Source organism: Dysidea avara, chromosome 6 (genome assembly GCF_963678975.1).
Source record: "Dysidea avara chromosome 6, odDysAvar1.4, whole genome shotgun sequence".
NCBI lineage: Eukaryota > Metazoa > Porifera > Demospongiae > Dictyoceratida > Dysideidae > Dysidea > Dysidea avara.
In genome coordinates, this window is record NC_089277.1 from 21,413,672 (window position 1) to 21,428,708 (window position 15,037).

General features: G+C 36.9%; 1 protein-coding gene across 3 annotated transcripts in view; it reads left to right on the forward strand.

The window, feature by feature from the left end:
• Positions 1-15,037, forward strand: part of LOC136259139 (uncharacterized) — a 154,460-nt gene that overhangs the window by 107,018 nt on the left and 32,405 nt on the right. For 2 of the 3 annotated variants that reach the window (XM_066052560.1, XM_066052562.1), the window contains 2 exons: positions 6,412-6,510; positions 11,114-11,194. In XM_066052560.1, the coding sequence (XP_065908632.1) occupies positions 6,412-6,510; positions 11,114-11,194 (180 nt within the window). The remainder of the gene's footprint in view (positions 1-6,411; positions 6,511-11,113; positions 11,195-15,037) is intronic. The other variant, XM_066052561.1, reaches the window with a different exon arrangement.

Here is a 15,037-nt window from a genome sequence, read left to right on the forward strand (position 1 = left end):
ATTCACGCATACCGAAAGAAAGAAATGGTGCCACGTGTCCCAGTTATATCATTTATCATCTGAAAGTGAAGTATCCATTACGCTTCGTTGTCGGCTATGTTCAACCTGTTAAACAACAGTATAAATCAAGAACTGTTTGAAAAGTACCTCTGATATCAAACTGCACTATGACAAATATGGATGATTTCCATTACGAAGAGAAGCCATCGCCAAATCGACACTTTGCTGTCAGCAAAGATGAATGGTACACAAAGGAGGACACTGGTAAGTCCATGAAGAATGCATTGTACGTACTGCGGTATGCCAAACGGCACCTGTTGGGCCAAAGCGACGTCAAACAGTCAAAAAAGCAAGCCCGTAGCCTTAGCCGTTATCGAGTTATGCTTGTCTGAAGGAATCAGTCAGTTACTTACTTACTCAGTCAGTAGAAAATTCCATTAAATAAAGTATTTTTAAAATTCCATAACAACTTGTTGAAAGCATTTTGAGTCGATCTGAAAAAGCTTGTTTGGGCTTAGTTTCACCTAACTAATTCTGCTTGATCGTCGTTAGGGGAAATTGAGGCTTTTTTTTGGGTGATATTATTTCGTGGGCCATGCCTACTCCATTGTGGTCCCTACTATACACTACTATTGTAGTGTATGATTAAATCTCCCATCCCATTGTTGATGCTATGCTTGTATATATGTATGTGCAATGAAGCCACTAACAAAACTTATGACCAAGTCTGCATGTAGGCCATGTGATTCCCCACCATGTGTCCTCTGTATCTATTACCAAGTAGGCCAAAGTAGAGATGAAGGCTCATGATCCAACAGTTGTTGGTGGCTGAAAATGAGCTTTCAGTTCGTCATAGTAATGTTTGCTTGATAAGAGGAAAGAATTGCTCCATTCACTGTAAGAGTGTTACCACCATAAAATATATTAAGTGACCGGGCCTGCAAAAACTACATCCTGTCACATGACATGTCAAATCTCAGTATTGGGCTAGAATTCTGTAACTTTATTGTAATGCCAACTAAATGTTTTATTATAGGTGCTTAAAATTTCATGGCTACACAGTCATGGAATACAAAGTTATGTCAAATCAAAGTTTTAAAAAGTAGGCAAATTTTATGTGCCCGCCTATTTTTGTAGGCCCGATAACATTTTTCTTGTTCATCTCAGCATGCAAGGAAAAGGTGGTACATGCATGGTAAAGTTCCTTTGTTGTGGGTCATGCTGTAAGTATTACCTTTAGCAAAGGCATTGATGAGGCATGCATATTGAAAACAAGATGCAGACTCCTCAGCTGCCAAATATTTTATGCAGTATTATCTTGACTCACAAGTAATGCTCTGTGGAGGGCATGGTGCCAGAGCTCATACAAAGCATTTAGGTAAGCTAGGTAAGCAAAAGCATTTTTCCTGCTCTGCAAGATACATACAAAAACATTTCCTGATGTGCTTACAGTGAAATATCACTGTCCCAATTGGAATTCTAAATAGTGTGGCTGTTTGACTCAGAGTTAGGCATGCGTCTATTATGCCGGCATAATTTCGGGAATAATAGGTACCGAAAAGCATTGGGGAATATTCCGGAATAATTGAATGAATTTTAAGAATAATTGGTACAAAATTATAAGTTTTTGTTGTGGTGTAGTGTAAAAATCTTTTAGATTTATTACCAAAACAGTGCAAGCATAAAAACGGTGAAAACCATCGAGATACTCTAATAGAGCAGTCAACTTCGAGTCCATAATTCTAATAGAGCAGTCACTTGTTTAAAAACCCTAACAAAAATACAAATTTGGCACACATATTTGGGAATAATTTGAGAATAATAGGTAGACTCAGGAATAAATTTAAGCATAATAGGTGAATAAAAAAGAAGTGCCAGAAAGAATAATAGGAAGATTTTGGAGCATAATAGACTTAAGCCTACTAAGAGTTTCTTGTGTGGAACCCATAACAACCTTTCCTACTGTCTCATGCAAGCTGGGCCAGACCCCAGTATCTTTGCTTCCTGTTTACTTCTACTAGGTAAATACCACTCATGTGATGTTTACCCATGGATTAGGTTCAGTGTGACTTTCATGCTCTATTTTATTATACATGTGGTAACTGTTTAGCTGATGATGTGTTGTGTTGAGGTGAAGAGTAGAGCTGGGTGGTATTGAAAAAACAGCAAATGGTATACCTTCTCTAAAAAAATATCAGTGTTACAAAATATCATAATATCAATGTAAAAGCCATTGGTATTAAATTAACAGCCATTTGCCTCAATGAAAAAACACAATACCTGTGGTATTCAGGTACAAATTACCACACACAAACTTGTATACATAGTTTGGTGTGCTGGCTACATCAGCACCTGCCTATAAACATTGTAACATGTCTGGTTATCCTACAAATATGGGATGGAACATGCACACTGGTTGGCCATACTTCACAGGTCAAAGCCAGTATTATTAAATATCACAGTTTACTAACAATACTGGTCTCGTATATCTCCCAGCATTAGTGAAGAGTACAAGCCAAAGAATCTGCCTACCTCCCCATTTCATTTCCTTGCATATGAAATAGAGTAAGCTGCTCAGGCATCACAGAATATTCACAGTGAGTTTGGAGTTCAGACAGTGGCATTCTGATTACTGTACCCTGAAGCTACGCATAATGTGTTGACAATCTAATCCTTCTTAGAAAATTTGTAAACAAAAGTCTAATGACATGTGAAGTTAGATTTACACACACACACACACATATATATACTTGAGTAATAGTATTTGCTAAGCATTATAGTCAATGACTTAAAATGTTTCTGGGATTGAGTGGGCAACTTCACTGATGTGTACCACCTCTCAAGTATTATCCTGGTACAGTAAGCACCTAGGCAAATTGCTAGCATGATAAACGAATAACTTTTTCCATAGCTACATGTATATTCGAAGTTTTCTGTAGAAATTCATTGATACCAGTGTCTTAATTTATTATCATGGTGTTCCTATTAAATGTGTATAGCAATGAAACAACATCTTCGTATTAGTACTTGCATTTTAGATATTTACCAGGTAAGTACATGTTTGGGACTTGAAAATATCATTAAATCAATGCAGCCCTAATCCATTAGGCTATACAAGTGTAAAGAAAAAAAAAACAAGCTATGCATAGTAGAAATCGTTACCATAAAAATGCTTAAACAAAGGAGAGGGTACATTTAGTCCATACCGAATTCCTGATGCTTGCTTGTTCTTCAATGTATAAGTATATCATTAATGAATTTCTATTACATCACATCAGAGGAAATATTAAACAACCCATATGGATAAAGCTGTACAGTAATTGTATGACATTACACAAACCTCTATACTGAGAAGTACATAAAAAATTTGGAATTTTCAACTAGAGTAAGGACCATAGTACATCGATAAAAAGTACTGAAACAAGCTGGAGTAGTGTATGATATTAAATCACAGTAGGCAAAACAATAAGAACTATTACATCCCTACTGTGCTCAAAATACCATAACAAAAATTCACAGTAGGGAAATAACACTTCTTATTGTTTTAGCTACTGTGATTTAATATCATGCACTACTCCAGTTTGTTTCAGTACTTTATATCGATGTGCTATGGCCCCTACTCTAGTTTAAAATTCCAAATTATTTTGTGTACTTCCTAGTTGACTTTTTTTGTGAATAGTTATATGACTGGTGAGCCCACGCTTACCACATTAAAGAAAGAAATGATGCTTCACGCCCCAGCTATATCAATTATTATTTGAAAAGTGAAGTGTCCTTTATGTTTCATTGTCAGTGATGTTCAGCCCGTTACACAGCAGTATGAATCAATAACTGTTTGAAAAGCACCTCTACAATCAAGTAGCCACTATAAAAACTATGGACGATTTCAGTTATGAAGAAAGCCACCACGTGCTACTGCCAAATCGACACTTTTCACTGTCAGCGAAGATGAATGGGACACAAAGGAGGACACTGGCAAGTCCATGAAGAATGCATTGTATGTACTGAGGTAGCACCTCTCGGGACAAAGTGACGTTGAACAGTGAAAAAATCAAGCCCGTAGCCTTAGCCGTAATCGAGTTACACTTGTCTGAAGGCATCAGTCAGGCAGTCAGTCAGTAGAAAAATTCATTAATCATTAACTTAATTAATCATTAATTCATTAATCATCACTACCCTAAATTAGAATTTTCTGTCAAGGCTACAGGATAAACTGGGTATTGAAATAACTCTGAAATTGGTGTGTATATAGGGTGATCAATGTAGCAATGCTTTTTGATGGTTTGAAAAGCATTGCATGACCAGGCCTGCAAAAACAGGGCATGTGGACACAAACTACACCTCATCACATAATAGCTCATATCTCAGTGCTGGAATACAATATTTGTATTCTGTAACTTTTAGTATGAAGTCAATTAAATGTTTACTATAGGCTAAGAATTTCATGACCATAGCGCAGTGGCATAAAAAGTTAAAAATTTGAACAACTAGGCAAATTTTATGTGCCCAAATGTTCTGTTATCACAGGCCCAGTCACATATAGTTACAGCTACAAAGTTATAAAGTAAAAAGCAAACAAGTGTATAATCATGGGATTGAGATACTCTAATTGTATAGTCACCGAGGGATAAAAGGATGCACAAAAAGGTTGGAAAAACTTAACAGAGGGACCTCCATACTGAACAGCCACATTCTTAACCACTGAACCACTGCTATCTTGGCTCACCACTTCACTGCTTTATAAATAAAAGTTCAAGTCTATTGATAATAAAGCTTATCATTTCACAGATCTACCAATGCTCTATTAGAAGACCTAAAAAAATTTGCACACTATTAGAGTACAGTGTATATAGTAGAATAATAGTACCAAATATTGAAGTAGACCATGCAATAGATCTACCAATAAAAGTTCTACCGTATAGCTAGTATTTTTCGAAAGGTTTTTATTTTCGGATATTTCGAAGAGGCCCTTCTTTTCGAAAATAAATGTCCATGTCCGGTTGTTCTTCGAAAATAAATTCCCACAAGTGAAAGCAACGATCCAACTTTGGCGATTCGCTTGTGTATTCCTCGAGTTTTAGCTCAGTATTGCTGATGATAATGGATAAACTGTACCATTACTGTTCCAATAACCAGAAAAGAGGTGATCCAGAATGGGAATTGATGCTGTCTGCTCTAGAATCTATGGTAGGAAGCAGTAGCTACGATCAAGCGTAATCAAACCAGTGAATTTACTCCACTTGAGACTCCCTCAATCTTCTCTCCAGTGCACAGGGATGGGGATTATTCCGTCACTACGTCAGTTTTAGCAAACATTCACGCATCTTCATATTTTATTGTGACACGAATTTCTGTTTATTTGAAATCCATCCAGACTTCGAAATATGCTCTCTCCGAAATTAAAATCCTTCAAAATTCAGATTTTGCTTCTTGTGTGAAATTTTATGTTTTGATATGGTAGATAGTTCTAGATAATTCTTTGTATATTCTATTAGAAGTCAGTATTACAATAATATTACCAAACATTGAAGCACAACTCTTACAATAAAAGTTCTATATATGTATGTTCCATTAGAATTCCTCAAAAAAGTGCTCTGTTAGAGTATTATAATAATATTACCAAATATTGAAGTAAGTGTACATTACACATTTATAAGTCTATTTTCAGTGATCATCCTTGTGTATAGATAAGAAGAAATGTAAATAAAAATAAATCCCGAAGTAAGCCATAACTGGCTTTTTGGGACCAAAATGCAAAATGAAGTGAAATCTACACAAAACAGCTAAGCTATGAAGAAATGGAGCGGCCTTACAAAGCCTGGGTGGGAAAAAGTAAAGGTGGCGGCCAAGACATGGCTGCAATGATGTTAACTAATATAATATATTTTAATAGTTGCATTGACTGCACTCTCAAGGTTTCTTAGCATTGTTAACATCATTGCAGCCATTTCTTGGCTGCCACCTCACCTTTGATTTCACAACCTTTTCACTGAGGATTTTTAAAGCTGCACCATAGTTTCACAGCTTGGCTGTTTTGTGCAGATTTCTGTAATTTAGTCCCAAAAAACCAGCCTATGGCTTACTTTGGGATTTATTTTTATTCACATTTCTTCTTATCTATACATTAACCTGTAATTGTATCTTCATCAACAAAGCCTGCAGATTACTAAACTATTTAGACCTTCACTTTTATGTGTGTAGCAGTTATCCATAATGTATTAGTACTTGCTAAGTGACTATACAATAATACATTAACAGACCTAGTAGTTTAACAACCATTTTGGTACTGTTGGGGTTGGGCTGCATAAAAGGGGATCTGGTATAATTACTTATTAGTGCACAACGATAATTATACAGTGTCAAGTGTGGTATAGTTTGTGGCACATGTGATTATTGCTAATTTTGTTATAGGATGGGGATACTCCACTACATGATGCTGCCTCAAGAGGTCACCACAGTGTGTGCTCGTTATTATTACAAAATGGAGCTAACATAGAAATGAGGAACAAAGTAAATTTTCTTTTTCAGCTTGTTATATTACTGCGTAAAATAATATCAATGGATACCTCTAGAGGAATAGTTTATTTGTCTATCATGTTAGCTGTTTGTTTCAGGTATTCAAGCTTTGGGAGCAATAATTAACTGTAGAATTGAACACTTCTCACCCGCACATTGACATTAACAGCACAGAAAATGGTGCACAAATGGTGCAGCATTTTAGAAGGGTGCTTGCATCTTTAATCAAACGTGGGGATTTAATGGGAAAGAAGTCATAAGGACTTCTAACAAACCTTAAAAAGGCTACCTGTGCTCAAACTTTTCTAGTGCTGCTATTATATACATATATAGAGCAACTCTGTCACCTCACAAAATGTAGTTCATGATTGTAAGAGATACACTAATTTATTGTACATTCTATATAGCTTGAAATGTTAACTGGATATACAGATGTACACCACAAGTAAATGCTAATACAGCTAGTGAATAAGTAGGCTAGCTTGCACCAACTCAGAGTTTACCTTGCGATTGGTTATGGCTTTTGGTCACCACAAACCAGCAACACATATCTCAATTACATTCCAATACCATTATGTCTGGCCTCCTTCCTAATCTAACACCATACAATAGTAGAATTTTAGGAAATAAGAATGGAAAATGGGAATGAGAATGATCAATGAGAAAAGCCTGATAATGATCATCAGGTTGATAATCATACAGATAGAATTTGTATCTTAGCAGCATAGTTGAATCCTTTCTCTACAATCAAAACATTGTAATAGAGCAGTCATCTGCATTACAATAGCAGCCAAGAATGCTTTGTTAATAACTATCTAAACCAAAACAGCCAAGCTGTAAAAAAAAAAGTGCGGCCCCCGAAAAAGGCCAAGGTGAAAAAAGATGTGAAATCCAAGGTGGCATGGTAGGTTAATGGCAAAAATTTTAAGTACGACAATTCAGGTGAATTTGCATTGCCTCCTCCACTAGGATTCGGAACCAAATTCACCTTAATTGTCGTAATTAAAATTTGCCATTAACCTACCATCACAGCCATTTCTTGGCCGCCACCTTGGATTTCACATCTTTTTTCACCTTGGCCTTTTTAGGGGGCCACACTCTTTTTTTACAGCTTGGCTGTTTTGGTTTAGATATCACCTCTTTTTGCATTGCAAGCCACAAAGCTGGCCATATGGCTTTGATGCTTCCTTTTAACTTGTTTTTTGATTCTTAGAATTGTGAAACAAAGGAAGTAATTGTGTGCATAGCTTTTGTCTGATGAAATATTTATATATTTAACATTGAATGATGATTATTACATACTGTAGTTAATAAGGTGACTTCTTGCATAACTGAACTGTTGCTGAAACTCTCATTGTTTGTAGCTGAACTCTTTTCAGGGTGATTTGTTTCTAGCTGAACCCTCTACAGGATAATTTGTTTCTAGCTGAACTCTCTACAAGGTGACTTTTTTGCAGCTTAACTCTCTACATGGTGGTTTCTTTGTAGCTGAACTCTCTACAACGTGACTTGTTCTATATAGCTGAACTCTCTACAGGGTGGCTGAACTTTCTACAGGGTGATTTGTTTGCAACTGAACTCTCTACAAGATGATTTGTTTCTAACTGATCTCTCTATAGTGTAACTTGATTGTAGCTGATCTCTCTACAGGGTGAACTTGTTTCTGGCTGAACTCTCTACAGATGATTTGTTTGCAGCTGAACTCTCTACATGGTGATTTCTTTGTAGCTGAACTCTCTGCAAGGTGATTTCTTCTAGCTGATCTCTCTACAGGGTGATCTGTTCATAGCTGAACTATCTGCAGGGTGATTTGTTTGTAGTTAAACTCTCTCAAGGTGATCCTTCTAGCTGATCTCTCTACACGATGACTTTTTCTAGCTGAACTCTCTACAGGGTGATTTGTTTGCAGCTGAAATCTCTACATGGTAGTTTCTTTGTAACTGTCCTGTCTATAAGGGGATGTCTTGTAGCTGATCTCTCTACTGGATGACTTGTTTCTAGCTGATCTCTCTATAGAGTTATAACTTTCTCTATAGAGTTATAGCATGTTTGTATAGCTGAACTCTTTACAGAGTTGTTTTTTTTTTGATCTGTTGCTGAACTCTCCAGCTACACAGTGACTTGTTTGTACTACAGAGTGACTTGTTTGCAGCTGAACTCTCTACAGAGTGACTTACTTGTAGCTGAACATTGTATAAAGTAACTTGTTTGTAGCTGATCTAGATGAACTCTCTCTACTGGATAGCTTTTTTTTGTAGCTGAACCCTCTACGCAGTGACTTGTTTGTAGCAGAATTCTCTACAGAGTGACTTGTTGTAGCTGAGCTCTCTACAGGATAACTTGTTTGTAGCTGAATTCTCTTCAGTGTGTATTATTCTGAATCTCTACAGCAACATATTTGTAGCTGAACTCTCTACAGGGTGACTTGCTTGTAGCTGAATTGTCTATAAGATTAACTTTTTGTAGCTGAACTCCCTACAGAATAACTTGCAATGTAATATAATTCTATAATGGAGTAAGTTATAAATGTAGCTGAATGCTCTATTAGGGTGACTGTTCTATTTGAGTATCTCGATCTCGCATATGCTACACGTAGTTTGCTTTGGAATCATAACTCAGTGGTTTGTACTCCGATTCTTCTGTACTACTGCAAGGACTTTCTACTGATTTTCAGCTCATTGCTCTAAGCGGTTTGCCTGGTAGGCGTGAAAAATAATAATTTTTTATTCATAAAAATTGATCGCGTAATTGTGACACAGGTTGGGTTTTGTGTCATATCTCGATAGCCTTTAAATGGATTCCTTTCAAACCACAAAAAGGCACTCCTATGATAGGTACTCCATCTACATAGCAATTTTCAGCTCATTCCTTCAAGCAGTTTACCCTATGGGCATGACAGACCTTTGACCTTATTTTACGCAAATAATCGGTCATAACTCCATGAATGTTCTTCGGATTCCTACCAATCTTTGTACTGAGATTCGCCTTAACGAGCCCTTTAAGTGTGTCAAATTTCTTCCCGATTGGGGTACAAATTCGTGTTTTATGGTGGATTTTGCGAAGTGTGATAAAAGAAGAAAAAAAACAAGAAAAAAACCCCAAAGTTTGGCCGCTCGTATCTCAGAAATGGCTGCAGCGATTTTCTTCAAATTTGGTATGTAGACTCCCCTACCTAGCTGGCACTTCTGTAGCAACTTTGGTTTCAATCGGATAAGGACTCACGGAGCTACAAAGGTGTGAAATTGCATTTACTTTCTTCCTGTTAATATACTCACGGTGTGGCGCGCCGGCTTCTTGGGCTGCACAACACACTACCGTGTATCTTGATTGCTATGGAAGCGATGACTATAGCTGGAAGTATATATGTAATCGAAATTGTGTAAACTGGACATTAATTGTGAACCTTTACTATGTATTTATGATTATTTCACTTGCCAAGTTCCTGTTCCTATCTCTTCCTGTTTTCCTCACTGAAAGCATATTCTTTCTGGATTGTTATTTATGTACAGCATTAGGTCCCATAATTATGTGTTTGTCACATGGTGAATATAGGAGAGCATAGTTCAGTCATCCATGTAGTAAAATTATGGACCACTACATGCTTTTGTGAGTTCCTGCATTTACTTTTAAAACATTAAGTTATTCATCTCCACAAACACACACTTATATGGGCATACTTGAGGGAGGATTTTCAGCCTGTAGTACAGTACAACGTTCACTGCCTGTGATGAATCCTCTCTTATGCCCCAGCCAGTTATGCTCAAATTTTTTGCCTATTGTGCTTTTGAGCAATGCAAGTGAAGCCTGTTATGCTGGATATTGTGCATTTAGAAATAAAGATTGTGCTCAAAAGCTGATTGTATTATTAGAGTATATCAGTATTTCTTGACTATTGTAAGTGACTGCTCTATTAGAGTATCTCAACTAAAGTGTAAGTAATAAGTGAAGAAACGTTTAACTTAATTGTAATGAAATGTAGCAAATATTTGTGATGTGTTCATTATCATTCTTTTGGTACATGCACTAAAAAAATTATTGTGCCTATTACGCTGGCATTTAATGCTCAATGCTTTTGGCTATCTACACTGTATTACACCAATTACGTTGGTATAAGTGGCCAGGGCCTACCTAATCTATACATACATATACAAACCTATGTAGCTAAATATAATTTTTGTTAGTAGATAGATGTGTGTTGATGTATAACCATACACTTACTGTATTTGTACTTGTAACTCTCACAATAATTATTACTTTGCCTATTTTTGATCATTGTATCTCTTGTTTGCATAGTGTTAGAAATTCTGCTAAATTTTAAGCATCATAATACTGAATAGTTTACCAGGGATGGTGGCTAGGGTTGCACCCGAGATACCTGCATCTGTTTAATAGGTCATTTTCATTTAGGAAGATATTTGTGTACAACTATTGTACAGTCTATTATTCTTTGTTAAAATGCATGTTCATAATTTGAACACCACACTCTAAAAGTTCAGTCTGCTCTAGGGCCCATGTAAAAGTAGTTCTAAACCATAGATACATGATATTGTACACTTAACATTGTACAATAACTATCAAGCTCTAATTTACCATATAGGATAATAACACACCACTTGATATGGCTAAAAATGGAAGACATGATAGGGTGGTACAGTTGTTCAAATCATATCCACAAAAGGTTTGTACAACATAATCATAATATACTGTACATGTGATCACTGCTCCATGTTGAAAAATTGTTGTTTGGTTGAACCATGTACAATCACTTCATAAACACTCTGACTGTAATGAAGCATGAATTTCAGTGATCAAAAGTTTGCTTGCTACATGATACTACTAATTTGCCTTCAACCTCTTATACACTACCTAAAAATGCTTGGTAACTTTAGCCCCTACATAAAAACAATTTTGTTCAGGATGTTTGTCATCTTGGAATCCATGTGATATTCATGTTATGGTTTCTATTGTACCAGACTTTGGAAGAGTCTGATTGTTTTGTGACAAAATAATGTGCTAAAAATGATCAGTCATGGCATCTGGTAAAAGCAGTGAATTACATGTCAAAGTATTATACCAAGTTATAATATAGGATAAAACTGATGTGCTATGGTAGCACCTAAAAGTGGTAAATTTTTGGTCAAAAAATACCACTTCTAGGTACTACCATAGCACTTTAGTTTTAATAGCATATACATGGAACTAGTTTACCAATTACAATACTGTTATCACACAATTTATACTTTGTAATGCAGTACACTGTGTATCAAGACGCACGGTAGTGTGTTGTGCGGCCCAAGAAGCCGGTGCACAACACCCGTGAGTAGATTGAGAGAAAGAACAAAAAAGCAATTTTCGCACCTCTGTAGCTCTGTGCTGCCTTGATGAAACAAGACAATTTTTGCTGTGGATATGCCTGCCAACTTCAGTACTTCACATACCAAATTTGAGCAAAAATTGCTTCAGCATTCCCAAGATATGCGACTTCAAAAATTGGCTTAGTTTCTTCGTTCTTTTTATCTTATTTTTCTTCCTCTTTTCGCACACTTGCAAAAACTGCTATAAAACTCGAATGCCATATCCGATTGCCTTGAAATTTGGCACACAGAAGGGGTATAAAAGCAGATCCTGGTACCAAATTTGGCTGGAATACGATAAACAGGCAAAGAGTTATTAACGATTATTCACGAAAAATAACACCAATATGTTGTCATGCCTACAGGGTAAACCGCTTATGGGAAGATGCTGAAACTCTTTGGGTGAATAGGTTAACTATTGAACCTCAAACATTTGTGGTTTAAAAGAAATCGAGCTAAAAACCAGGAAGATACAACGAAAAAACCAATAGTGTGTAACAATTATACAATCGAGATTAGCTAATAAAAAACAAACCACTACTTGCCACGCCTACCAGATAAACCGCTTGGGATAATGCTTTGAAAATCACTGTACAGATGGAGTAATCAACTTAGAAAGGCTCTTCAGTGGTGTAGAAGAATCAGACTTAAAGCCACAGAGGTATAACACGAAATCCAACTTGGTGTAGCAAGTGCGAGATCGAGATAATCTAATAGAGCATTCATCCTAATAGAGCAGTCACTCTGAAGAGAATTCAAGAGATCAGCTAGAAAGAAGTAACCTGTATAGAGATCAGCTACAAACAAATCAATGCATGTGCACCAAGCCATGGCATTTTACTGCTGTGCAGTGTTGTTACTACTGCTTAAAAGTATTGTCAGCTATATTTGTAGCACTACCACCACTACAGTTTTCCTTTATAAACAAATTTATCACTTAAGGATAGACATGCAGTATTATATCAGAATACCAGCAAATTATCACGTCGGTGCAACACTACGCTGGACCACTTCAATCATTAATGCCACTAGGTGCTACCATTTTCATAGCTGGACACTGGTCCACTTCAATGTTAATAGCACCAAGTGCTACCACTTCCATACCTGGACGCTGGTCCACTTCAGTTATTAATGCCACCAATTGCTATAGCTTCCAAACCTGGACGCTGGTCCACTTTAGTTATTAATGCCACCAATTGCTATAACTTCCAAACCTGGACGCTGGTCCACTTTAGTTATTAATTCTGCCAAGTGCTATAACTTCCATACCTGGACGCTGGTCCACTTTAGTTATTAATGCGGCCAAGTGCATATAATTTCCATAGCTGGACGCTGGTCCACTTCAATCATTTATGCCTCCAAGTGCTACCAATTCCAGCCCTGGACGCTGGCCCACTTCAATCATCAATACCATCAAATGCTACCATTTCCACAGCTGGACGCTGATCCATATAGTAATACCCTTTGTACCACACTGACTAAACATAGGATATTATCAGTAATGCTCTTAGGTACTATAGCACTAGTGACCGGGTGCTGGACTAGTTAGTTTATTTGTACTATAGCACTACAGTTATTGGCTGTTGGACCATTTAGTACATATACTAGTGCTCTTAACTACTACAGCAGTACAATAATTGGACACTGGTTTATTAATGTCCCTAGGTACATACTGTTGGCTGGACGCTGGTCCACTTAGTTTATTTGTGTTGTTAGGTACTATACCACTAGTGCCTGGACACTGGACTCCTTTCTTAGTTAAAGTCCTTAGGTGAAACATACTGCACCTGCTGGAACTTAGTTCATTAGTTTTATTTATTTATTATTACTAGGACCGCGTCACATACAACTAAGTGCATACACCGACGTGGCAGCCCCCTGGTGAGGCTATTAGGTAGTGAAGGCACGATCCCCAAATCAACTCAATATGTCACTGTAGTGACAGATACAATTAACACAATAGTGGCATCGTAACTAAAGGCCATCAGTAGCTAAGTGCCAGTACATCATTGGTGTGGTAATGGCACAGTGATGTGTGCACAGTATATGTAATTATGTATACAAAACATGCAGGAGAGAACTATACATTATTGCAGTATTGTATTCAGCAATACATTATAGGCAACATCAACAGATAAAAATTATACAGTAAGTATCAACATCAACTAGAGCTAAATAAGGTTCATCAGTGGTGTAGCAATGGCACAGTGACGGGTGACACACTATAATTATGCATACGCAACTTGCAGGAGATAGCTACACAATACTGTAGGAGTATGCAAGCCTGATGAACCAGATATAGGAAGACAGCCAAGCCAACCAGAACCTAGTAGCTAAGCCAGGTGAAGGCAAAAAAGATTAAGCATGTATTGAATTGCCTGACACCAACACAAAGGAAGTTCGCCATGCCAGCTGTACAAGACAAGATTGTTTACTTGTATTTTATATTGTAAAGAGCGTGGCATGTGTTTTAATGTTTTCTTGTATTGTTAATTAATTAGCTAAATATTTTATGTGACTGGTAGCTGGCATGGAGACTTGAGATGTTGCAAACATAAAAACTTACTTGGAATCTTCTTGTTTACGTGTAAAGTGGCCTCTCGCTCTCCCGCAGTCACTTCAGGGACATTCGCTAATCTTCTCCTTCGCACAATCTGTAATTAAGCAATGGTGTGGTACTGGGCATTAAATAGAATTACACATATGGTCAAGTCATCAGCACGAACGGGCGCAACGATTATACATTTGTGCCTTCGTTCACAGGCGAATCGATCCCCAGTTAGTTTATTGTCTCTAAGCCTCGTAGTTTTCTCAAACATTAATTAATTCATTAATTTATTTATGACGTAATTTTAACCGCGTTTCGTATTATTCTTATTACTTGGTTGTATAATTATTATTTTTTTAAGACAAACATTTTACATAGCTGAATGTTGATCCCTTCTTAGTATTCTATAGTACCACCTATATAGTTGCTGAAAAGAATGGATTCTGTGGTACATCAACAACACACACAGAGGAGACCTTCACCTGTTTTGATCTAATTAAGATGGCAGTAAGGGTTGATGAAAGGGGGGGGGGGGGTGGAGAGACTACTTTTATTGAGCTGAGGCCTCTTCACTCATGACTTAGCAGGGACTTTTGCCATCCTAATAGCCTACATACCA